At 38.1% G+C, this 12,627-nt stretch overlaps 1 protein-coding gene across 1 annotated transcript in view; it reads left to right on the top strand.

Moving 5' to 3' along the window:
* The window catches only part of CWH43 (cell wall biogenesis 43 C-terminal homolog), a 57,263-nt gene extending 54,903 nt beyond the window's left edge, over positions 1 to 2,360 (top strand). The window contains exon 16 of the mRNA XM_045815985.2: positions 1,936 to 2,360. Coding sequence (XP_045671941.2) covers positions 1,936 to 2,014 — 79 coding nt within the window. The 3' untranslated portion in view covers positions 2,015 to 2,360. The remainder of the gene's footprint in view (positions 1 to 1,935) is intronic.
* Positions 2,361 to 12,627: the final 10,267 nt, after the last annotated feature.

Here is a 12,627-nt window from a genome sequence, read left to right as displayed (position 1 = left end):
GGATGTGGAGAAAGGGGAACTCTCTTACACTGTTGGTGGGAATGCAAGTTGGTACAGTCACTTTGGAAAACAGTATGGAGGTTCCTTACGACATTAAAAATAGAGCTACCCTATGACCCAGCAATTGCACTACCAGGTATTTACCCCAAAGATACAGATGTAGTGAAAAGAAGGGGCACATGCACCCCAATGTTCATAGCAGCAATGTTCACAATAGCCAAACTGTGGAAAGAGCCGAGATGCCCTTCAATAGATGAATGGATAAAGAAGATGTGGTCCATGTATACAATGGAATATTACTCAGCCACCAGAAAGGATGAATACCCAGCATTTGCATCAACATGGATGGAACTGGAGGGGATTATGCTAGGTGAACTAAGTCAATCAGAGAAAGACAATTATCTTGTGATTTCACTTATATGTGGAACATGAGGAATAGCAAGGAGGGCATTAGGAGAAGGAAGGGAAAAATGAAGGGGGGAAATCAGAGGGGGAGATGAACCATGAAAGACTATGGACTCTGGGAAACAAACTGAGGGTTTCAGAGAGGAGGGGGGTAAGGGGATGGGTTAGCCCAGTGATGGGTATTAAGGAGGGCACATACTGTAATGAGCACTGGGTATTATATACAAACAATGAATCATGGAACACTACATCAAAAACTAATGATGTACTGTATGGCGACTAACATAATAAAATAAAATAAAATAAAATAAAACTTAAAAAAAATCCCATTCCTTAATTCAACAAGTTCTCTTTGAAGTACCACAGTGTCATCACCATGCTAGGCCTTGAGCTAGATAGTGAAGACAAAATGGTGAATAAGATCAGGTCTTTGTCCTATGGGGCTTATGTTCTAGTGGGGGGGTAAGCAACTCAAAAGTTATCACTGGTAATAGTTTGGATACATCGTTGCTTTTTATATGCATATGTATCTATATATCACACAGTTATGTCAACTTTATAATTAGATGAAACATGTATGTACGTACGTGTGCATCTGTATATTCGTTCTATTTATTAATCTCATTTTTTTCATCCAGATAGTGTCTGGTGAGCCTCCTTCCATAATAGTGTATTCTTCTGAAAATGTTTTTAAACGATTGCATAATATACCATTATATGGCTGTACCAAATAGAGCTAACCAAGTTAGTTGTTTTTGTACTTTTATTCTTTCATTATTATAAGAAGTCTTCTGGGGACTCCTTATTATATCTTGGGGCATATCCTTGATAACTTTCCTAGGATTCAGTTGTAGTCATAGAATAGCAGATCAAAGGTGCTATTTTAATATTCCTTTTTATTGTTTTGCGATGACGAAAAAAAGAGACCTCCTATTTCTTGCATTATGGAGGTTAGGTGAATATTGCGATTGCTGATGAAGAAAAGGAAGCCAGTGGCTTCATTTACTCAGGTCTTAGCTTCCTTTCTAGTGCTTTTGTATTTCATATACCAACCAGAGCTGTATAATTAATTAATTAATCATCAGCAAGGCGAGTTGTTCATCTGTAGCACCTGTAGAAGACTTAGAAGTTGAAATGTGCCAAAGTAGATTACACATGCATTAATGTGACATAAATAACATTTCAGGTTTCATGATCCCTTCATCCATAAAATGGATATTATTCAAACTGAAGACTAGAGAGAAAATCCAGACTGATTTTCTGCCAGTGTTATCAGCCAATAATTCTCAAACAGTTGTGCTTTTGGAATGATTCATAACCATGGAAAGAGGACTTTGAAGGTTAAAATGGTAGTCTGCCTTTCCTATATGCATGAATCCTTTTTTATTTCTGCATTTGCTGCTTTGTAAATTGATCATTTCTCTCCTGGTTTTATAATAGATAAGTAAAACCATAACAGATTATGGCTGAAATTTTATATAAGAATGTACCTTCCTGAATGGCTTTTACATGTCATTTACATTTTTTCAGATTTGGATCCTACAAAGAAGGACACCATTATGAGAACGATCATCATTTTCACATGAGCACTCCCAAGTACTTTTTATGAACTATTTAAAACAGGATTAATTGAGCAAATCTAAGGGCAACAAAGGCAGAAGAAGAAGAAGAGATGAATGAAAGTGGGGAACTACACATAAAGAACCTCAATTTTGAAAAAAATATGGTATTTATGCAGTGGGAAATTCTATCAATTTATAAAATATATTGCTAAGTAAAAGCATTTCTCCAAATTGTTTTTCTTAAATTTCTGATAAAATATAGAATGTGGGGTAATATAAGAAAGTTTTACTGCTAAAGATAATAAAAATGTCATATCTTTTTAGTGATTAAAAATAGGAAACTGATTTATTGATAAGCTAGAAGGGCTACTTAAAAAAAACAACAGCCTTAAATTCCTCTTGGGACAAAGCAAAGAAAAAATGTTTAATGATTAAGTCTAATTGTTAGAAGAATTTTGTGTTCATATAACTATTGTGGACTCATCAGGAGAAGCTTGCCCATCACCATCCTTCCTGGAGCTATGATAGAATCATCTGTCATTTTCTCCCACGGCTGTACATGACACACTGTGGCGTTATCTCCAGTCAGGCCCCAGGTGTCAGGGAGCACACCTCAGCACAGAAAGAGGTCCCACAGAATGCATTTTTCTTCCCAAGAACCAAACAGGTAGGTAATGGGGAGAATTTAGCCCAACGGCACCATCCCTACAGTGAATAATAATTTAAATGTTGATAGAGACACATGCCATCTTAGAACTGCAAAGGGCCCTAAATGTTGTTTTATCTTCTGAGGGAGAGATAAAAAAGATAAGAGAAAGAAATTAAAATTCGTTTTTGGAGTACAGATCCTTTACCTCTTTGGTTAGGTTTATTCCTAGGTATCTTATGTTTTTGGTGCAATTGTAAATGGGTTCAATTCTTTAATTTCTCTTTCTTCTGTCTCATTGTTAGTGTATAGAAGTGCAACTGATTTTTGTGCATTGATTTTATATCCTGCAATGTTGCTAAATTCCTGTATGAGTTTAGCAATTTTGGGGTGGAGTCTTTTGGGTTTTCCAAATAAAGTATTATGTCATCTGAAAAAATGCTTCACATCGCTTGGCATCAGGGAAATACAAATCAAAACCACAATGAGATACCACCTCACACCAGTCAAAATGGCTAAAATTAGCAAGACAGGAAACAGCAAGTGTTGGCAAGGATGCAGAGAAAGAGGAACCCTCTTACCCTGTTGGTGGGAATACAAGCTGGTACAGACACTCTGGAAAATGGTATGGAGGTTCCTCAAGAAGTTAAAAATAGAGCTACCCTACAACCCAGCAATTGCATTATTGGATATTTACCTCCAAAGAAACAAATGTAGTGATCTGAAGGGGCACCTGCACCCCAGTTTTCATAGCAGCAATGTCCACAATAGCCAAACTGTGGAAAGACCCAAGTTCTTACTGACAGATAAATGGATAAAGAAGATTATATATATATATATATATATATATATATATATATATATATATATATATATATATATATATATATATAAATGTATATGTATATATATGTGTGTGTGTATGTGTGTATACACACACACAATGGAATATTACTCAGTCATCAGAAAGGGTGAATACTTACCATTTACATTGACATGGATGGAACTGGAGGGTATTATGCTGAGCGAAATAAGTCAATCAGAGAAAGACAATTATCATGTGGTTTCACTCATATGTGGAACATAAGAAATGGCAAAGGACCACAGGGGAAGGGAAGGAAAACAAAACAGAAGTCATCAAAGAGGGAGAAGAACTATGAAAGACTCTTAACTATAGGAAACAAACTGAGGGTTGCTGGAGGGGAGATGGGAAGGGGGTTGGGGTAATTGCGTGATGGGCATTAAGGAAGGTATGTGATGTGATGAGCACTGGGTGTTACATGACACTGATAAATTATTGAACACTACATCTGAAACTAATGATGTACTATAAATTGGCTAATTGAATTTAAGTAAAAAAATAAAGAAGAGTTAATATCTGTTCTCCTCAAACTATCCAAAAATATAGAAGAGGAAGGAAAGTTTCCAAATACATTCTATGAGGCCAGCATTACCCTGATACCAAAACCAAAGACACAATAAAAAAGAAAACTATAGGCCAATATCCCTGATGAACATAGATGTAAAATTCCTCAACAAAATATTAGCAAACTGCATTCAACAATACATTAAAAGGATCACTGGGGTCAAGTGGAATTTATCTCAGGGATGCAAGAATGGTTCAATATGCGGAAATCAATGTGACACACCACTTCAACAAAATGAAAGTTAAAAATCATATGGTCATCTCAATAGATGCTGAGAAAGCGTTTGACAAAATTCAACATCCATTCATGTCAAAAACTCAACAGAGTGGGTGTAAGAGGAACACATTTCAGTATAATAAAGGCTATATATGAAAGATCCACAGCTAGCATCATTCTCAACGGTGAGAAACTGAGAGCTTTCCCTCTAAGATCGGGAACAAGACAAGGATGTCCACTCTCACTACTTTTATTCAACATAGCACTGGAAGTCCTAGCCACAGTAATCAGACTAGAAAGAGAAAAATAAGAGGCATCTATATTGGTAAAGAAGTTAAACTGTCACCATTTGCAGATGTCATAATACTATATATAGAAAATCCTAAAAACTTCACCCAAACTACTAGATGAATTCAGTAAAGTTGCAGGATACAAAGTTAATACCCAGAAATCAATAGCATTTCTATACACTAAAAACAAAGTAGCAGAAAGAGAAATTAAGAAAATAGCTCCCTTTACAATGCCACCAAAAAGAATAAAGTACCTAAGAATAAACTTTAATGTAGGAGGTGAAAGACATATACTCTGAAAACTTTAAAATTTGCATGAAATTGAAGATCACACAAACAAATGGAAAGATATTCCATGCTCATGGATTGGAAGAATTAATGGTTAAAATATCTATACTACCCAAAGCAATCCACGGATTCAATGCAATCCCTATCAAAATACCAAGAGCTGCAACAAATAATCCTAAAACTTGTATAGAATCACAAAAGACCCCAAATAGGCAAAGCAATCTTGAGAAAGATGAACAAAGCTAGAAGTATTACACTCCCAGATTTTAAGGTATAATACAAAGCTGTAGTCATCAAAACAATATAGTACTGGCACAAAAAAGACTTGTATATCAATGGAATAGAATAGAATAGAGAGCCCAGAAATAAATACATGCTTATGGGGCCAATTAATTTACAATAAATGAGGCAAGACTATACAATGGGGTAAAGACCATCTCTTCAATAAACGGTATTGAGGAACACTGGACACCTACATGCAAGTCTGAAAGTGAACCACTTTCTTACACCACACACAAAAATAAACTCAAGATGGATTAAAGACCTAAATGTGAGACCTGAAACTGTAAAAGTCCTAGAAGAGAACAAAGGCAGCAATTTCTCAGACATGAGATGTGGCAACATTTGTCTAGATATGTCTTCTAAGGCAAGAGCAAAAATGAATTATTGGGACTGCATAAAAATAAAAAACTTTTGCACAGGGAAGGAAACCATCAACAAAACAAAAAGGCAGCCTACTAAATGGGAGAAGATATTTGCAAGTGATATATCCAATAAGGGGTCAATATCTAAAATATACAAAGGACTTACACAACTCAACACACACACACACACACACACACACACACACACACACAAACCAATCTGATTGAAAAATGGGCAGAGGCCCTGAGTAGACATTTTTCCAAAGAAGACATCCAAATGGCCCAATAGTTACATGAAAAGATGCTCAACATCACTCGTCATTAGGGAGATGCAAATCAAAACCTCAATAAGGTATCACCTTATGAATGGCTAAAATAAAAAGGATAAGAAATGACAAGTATGGCAAAGATGTGGAGAAAAAGGGACCCTTGTGCACTGTTGGTGGGAATGCAAATTGGTGCAGCCACTGTGGAAAACAGTATGGAGGTTCCTCAAAAAATTAAAATAGAAATACCATATGATCCAACAATTCCACTACTGGGTATTTTCTCAAAGAAGATGAAAACACTGCTTTGAAATTTGTAGCATTATTTACAATAGCCAAGATATGGAAGCAACCTAAATGTCCACTGATAAGTGAGTAAGGAAGATATGATATGTATACACACACACACACACACACACACAGAGGAATATTATGTAGCCATACAAAAGGGTGAGATTGTGCCATATGGGACAGCACGGATGGACCTAGAAAATACTGTAAGTGAAGTAAGTCAGACTGAGAAAGACAAATATGACTTCAATCATGTGTGGAATCTAAAAAAACAAATGAATAAACAAACAAAAAGCAAAACCAGACCTATAAATATAGAGAACAAACTGATGGTTGCCGGAGGGTAGGGGGAAGAGGGTTGGGCAAAAATGCGTGAAGGGGAGTGGGCGTTTCCAGTTATGGAATGAATAAGTCACGGGAATAGAAGGCAGAACACAGGGAATACAGTTGATGAAATTCTAATAGCGCTCTATGGGGACAGATGGTCGCGACACTTGTGGTGAGCACAGCGTCATGTATAAACGTGTCAAATCACCGTGCTGCACAGCTGCAACTCATGTGACATCATGTGTCAACTACACTCTAAAAATTTTTTTAAATTAAAAAAAATTCTACAAATGATTTGGTACTTTAAAAAGTGGAGCCTAACTCTCCTTTTTTGAGTGGGGGATAGACGTAATGAATCACTCCTGCTGAAGAGAATAAAGTGAAAGTGATGGCATGTGACTTCCAAGCTGAGGTTGTAAGATATTGCGGTTCCTGCCTTCGTCTCACTCTCCTGGGTCTGAGAGAGGCCAGCTGCCATATCATAAGCAGCTCTGAGGAAAGGTGGTGAGGAACTAAGGCCTCTTGCCAATGGCCATGTCAGTGAACCACCTCAGACGTGGCACCTCCAGCCTCAGCCAAGCGTCAGACTGTACTTCAGCCCCAGCTGACATCTTGACTGCAACTCCTGAGAGACCTAAGTCCAACCGTGTAGCTCGGCTGTCCCTAAATTCTTAACAGACGGTAACTGCTGTTTTAAGCCACCTATGTACTGGGGCAATTGGCTATGCATCAGTAGATAGCTAACACAGCCCTCGAGCCTATTCACGTTTGGGGAACTCTGAGAACCTGACAACAGCAGACGTATTACTTAGGCCATAGTTCTGTGCTAGCACAAGGTGCTGGTGGAGGTGTCACCTGAGAAAGACATTGCCCTTTTCTCTGGAACCTAACTGCCAGTTTGGGGAGACAGAAAGATACAAGAACAGCTTGAATAGTAACTTCTGACTGTTGACCTTCTATTGAACCACGTGCTTTACCAACATTATCTCCTGACAGCAATACTACAAAGTTACGTAACCTAGATGCCAACTGGGGTCCCCTTACTTTCAGCTCCGGATAAGATGGCTGGAATCATTCTGAAGATAGTGTCCTGAAGACAGTGTCCTCCCCAAGATTTCTGGGAATTGTGGGAGGTTAAAGGGCAAAGTTCACATTTTTATGATCTCTCTCACTTATTTTCCACTGTCATAATTCAGTTCACAGATGGTCTCACTCTTGCACTTCTGACTTGGCTTACGCTACAATGAAAGGTCGAGAGAGTGCATTTAATGCACCTGGCCAGCGCCTGGACTCAGCAGGTACTCAGTATTCCCCAAAGTTCTGGGGAAGCAGATCTACGCTGACAGCAAGTGTCGCCTCTGTACTGTGACAGGCACACATAGGCCTCGATTCTTCCCTTGACTTCCTCAAGACAAAGTAAAACAGAACACTCTCACCATGTGTTTTAGTGAGTAGCATATTTTACTGAAGATCTTGAAAGACAGAGAGGAGTTTACATTATAGAAACCCAAAACACCTTTAAATAGAATAGATATTCTTTTGTTTTACAAATCTTTTGTCTCCTTCACATCATGTAGTTTAGGGGTCTCCCTCTTAACCTTCTCTGGGTTTCCACATCTACCCCATATATCTGTTAATTTCTAATTCAGTTCAGATTATCTCTTTTTTTTTTTAGTCTCCTTCTTACTCATCAAGCTCTCAGGACCTACTTACATCTCAAATAGCTTATCCAAGGTGGAGATTTCAATACTCCTCTCTCAGTAAGTGACAGAATAAGCAGAAAGTTTGAACAATACAGTTAAACTTAACCTAACACAATTAATGTATAGAACAGTGCCCCAAGGCAACTTCAAATTACTCATTCTTTTCAAGTGCACATGGAATATTTACCCAAATTGACCATTTCCTGGCCAAAAAACCAAAACTCAACAAATGTCAAAACAATTAATACAAAGTTTATTCTCTAATGACAATGAAACTAAGCTAGAAACAAATAGCAAAAAGATAATGAGAAAGCCCTAAATACTGGAAATAGAATAATAAACTTCTAAGTAACCCATGGGTCAAAGAAGAGCTCACAATGGAAAATATTTTGAACTAAATAGTACTGAAAATATGGCATATCGAGAAATACTGGTAACTTAAATAGACATTGACCCTCTATTGAACAAAGTGTTTTACCAAAATTATTTTGTTAATGGGCATCATCCAATCCATACAGATATACCTGTATCTATAGCTATCTATATCTATGCTATATATAGGTATCTATCTATCTATCTATCTATCTATCTATCTATCCATCTATCTTCATCTCCTATTGTTCTATTCTCTGGAGAACCCAGACTAATACAATATCAAAACTGAAAAGAATGTTAAATGAAAGTAAAATTACAGGCCAATCTCTATCATGGACATGGATGTAAAATTCCTAAGTGAAATATTGGCAAACCAAATCCAGCATTGTATAAAAAGACAATATGTTATGAATAAGTTAGGTTTATTCCAGGATGCAGTCTCAGTTTAACATTTGGAAGTCTAACAATATAATTCTCCACCTCAATATATGTAAAGACATATCTAAGAAAGCACTTGATAGAACTTGATACCCATTCATTATTTTTTTTAAAGATTTTATTTATTTATTTGAGAAAGAGAGAGAGAGAGCAGGGGGAGGAGCAGAGGGGAAGGGAGAGGGAGGGGAAAGAATCCCAAACAGACTCCGCACTGAGTGTGGAGCCCCACGTGGGGCTCGATCCCATGACCTTGAGATAATGATCTGAGACAAAGCCAAGAGTTGTATGCCCAACTGACTGAGCCACCCGGGCGTCCCCTATTCATTATTTTTTTTTTTAAATGTCTTAGCAAACTGGGAGTACTAAGAAAACTTTGTTAACTTAATAAAGCATATGTACAAAATCCTACAGTGAACATGACAACAGGGAACTATTGAATGCTTTTTTTCTTGAGATCAGGCATGCCTTTTTTGATGAGATTAACGAATGCCTGCTATGACTATTTCAATTGTACTAGCGGTCCTAGCCAGTACAATAGGGCTAGAAAAACAAACAAAAGTTAGTATAAGAATTGGAAAAGAAAAAATAAAATTGTCATTACTTCAGATCACAAGACAGCTTGTGTAAGAAAACCCATCAGAATCTACAGATATACTTTTAGACTTACTGGAAGCAGAAATCAAATGGAAAACACCCATGTGAGGAGAAACGGGAAATAAGTCAGCACTCAAAAGAACTGCAAGCCTGCTTCAAGTCATTCCAAGTACTTGTTCCTTAAAGTATGGAACCATGGACCATCAGCACTGTATTAGTTAGGGTTCTCCAGAGACATGTAACTAATAGGATGGAGATTAGATAGATGGATGGATGGATGGATAGATAGATATAGAGATATATCTATCTGTATAAATGGATATTATATGAAATTGGCTCATACGATTACAGAGGCTGAGAAGTCCAATAATCTACCATCTGCAAGCTGGAGACCCAGAAGAGCTGGTGGTGTAATTCAGTCTGAGTCTGAAGGCCTGAACCCGGAAAACCAATGATATAGATTCCAGTCTGGGTTTGAAGGCCTGAGAACCAGGAGAGCTGAGGGCAGGAGAAGATCTACATCCTAGCTCAAGCAACCAGGCAGGAAGAAAAAAAGGGTGAAATCCCCCTTCCTCCACCTTTTGTTCTACTCAAGCCCTCAATAGACTGGATGTCTCCTGAGGAGGGAAATATACTTTACAGAGTCCACAGATCTAAATGCTAATCTCATCCAGACACATCCTTGTAGAAATACCCAGAAATGATGTTTAATCTGGGCATCCTGTGGCCAGCCAAGTTGACACGTAAAATTAACCATCACAAGCACTGACATCATTGGGGGGGCTGGGTAAAAATATGGAGTCTCAAGGTTTGCCCCAATTCTACTAAATCAAAATCTGCCCTTTAACAAGATCCATAATTTATATCAGTTTGAGAAGCCCTGATCTCAAGCCCTGAACTGAGATTGAGGTGATTCTGGATGGCTGATGCCCCTAGACACCTGGCAAAATAAGTAAATAAAATACGATAAAATAAAATACAATGAATAATCCTCTTAGGAGGGAGATAATAGATCTCACATTATTTCTACAAATAATTTTAATTCACAATGTCAGCTACACAACCAAAGATGAGTGAGCACAATAGGAGATAAGATGTCATAAACCATGATCAGCAGAAACAACAGAAACAGACATACTGAGGCTTCAGGTATAGGATTGATCAGATACAGTCTATAAAAAATTATGCTCACTGTGTTCAAGGACATTAAGCCATGTTTGAACATTCTGACAGGAAATGAAAACTATAAAAAGTGATGTGACAGATTTGAAAAAAAGAAAAATTCTAGAATGCTCAAAAATACTATAACTGAAATTAAGAATTCAGTGAAAAAAATTTTTTAAGATTTTATTTATTTATGTATTTGAGAGAGAGAGCAGGGGGATGGACAGAGGGGGAGGGAAAGGGAAAGAATCTCAAGCAGACTCTACACTGAGCATGGAGCCCCACGTGGGGCTTGATCTTACAACCCTGAGATCATGACCTGAAATGAAACAGACTGAGTCACCCAGGCGCCCAATAAAAACATATTTAATAATCTTTTTACACCTTCATGGTAGTGTGCTTCAAAGTAGTAGGCATGTCAAAGGATACACCTTTCACTCGTTTTACCAGAAAGTACCTGGAGCACTGGTATGAAACAATCCCCCTTAACCTGATGGTTACCATTCTAATGCAAGTTCAGTAATTCAGAGCGCCTCTAACCGTGTGGTCTGGCACATGCTTGCTGTTGCTGAGTCCTGAGCTAAAGTAAAGGCCCTGATGTTTTGGGTGGGGTGAGGGTGTGGCTGCGACAATCTCTCTGATTTCGGGGCCCTCTGAGCAGACCCACTGGACTGCCTTGGAGTAGGAGGCTAAGGCCTGTGGTAGATTGGGGGAAGGGAGCTCAAGGGGACTGCTTTGGGGACTTTGAGAAGGTGGCTGAACTTGAAATGATATTAATAAGCTAGCAACCCAGCAGAACACAAGATGCTCTTAGCTCTGCTTATTAGGAATTCTGAGGAAATCTATGGATTAGAAATTAAATCAATTCAATGGAAATCTGGGGTTCCTGTTAATGATAACACCAGAGTCCATATTCCATAATTGGATACCGATGACTGGGAGTTCTGGGGACCTAACCCTCCTCAATTGTAGCTTCCTTTGTAGAGAAGGAAAGTGTACAGATTCCTCATGTTTGCACTGCTTCCTGGCAGAGTAAGATACTATACAAACATTTTTTTTTTTGCCATAACAGAAACTTTCTAACAATATCCCTGTAAACATTTTCTAACATTTCTGGCAGTTTTCCATTTAGATTTATTTTTTCCTCTTAAAAAATGTAGCTAGCTAGCAATATGTTGAAATATGGCTTTTGTTTTCTTCCTTTCTTTCTTTTTTTCCAGATTCCTTTTAAATTTAAGATGAGAATTCACTTGTTTCTTGAGTATGTCTTTAGGGAGACAGGTATTATGGACTGTTTGTGTACCCCCCAAAATTCATATGTTGAAATCCCACTCCCTTATGTGATGGCATTAGGAGGTAGAGCCTTTGAGAGGAAATAAGGTCATAAGGGTGGAGATGTCATGAATAGGATTAGTGCCCTTGTAAAGAAGACACTCAAGAACGCGCGCTCTCTCTCTCTCTCTCTCTCTCTGCTTTTCACCATATGACGATACAAGGAGAAGACAGCCGTCTACAAACCAGGAAAAGGGCTCTCACCAGATAGTGGATCAGCCAGCCCCTTGATCTTGTACTTCCCTGTCTCCAGAACTGTGAGAAATATTTGTTGTTTAAGCCACCCAGTCTATGGGTCGTTTGTTATAGCAGCTCAAACTGACTAGGAGAACAGGTCTGATAACCCAGTGACTCAAACTGGGGTGGGGGTGGTCAGTAGAGAGAGGAAGGGAGTCCAGAGGGAAAAAAATGGAAACATCCCAATCTCTGTCTCTACTTTACAGTGAACACACTCGTAATAGCTGATGTCTCCTCTATTCTGGACACCAGGCTCTCCTTTCTACTCTCTTTGCTCTCCAACTGAATTTTCACTTGGTGGAATCTGGCAATTCAAGAGTTGTGTTCTCTTGCCTCCCATTTCTTATTTGCTTTTTGAATTCCAGTATGCTTTTTAGATGATCAGATGGTTTCTGGGAACAATGGAAAAGACAAAAACAAAA

This window comes from Ursus americanus, chromosome 8 (assembly GCF_024610735.1).
Source record: "Ursus americanus isolate L20-20 chromosome 8, mUrsAme1.1.p, whole genome shotgun sequence".
Taxonomy (NCBI): domain Eukaryota; kingdom Metazoa; phylum Chordata; class Mammalia; order Carnivora; family Ursidae; genus Ursus; species Ursus americanus.
Note: the sequence above shows the minus strand (reverse complement) of the source record. Positions and strands in the feature narration are given on the sequence as shown.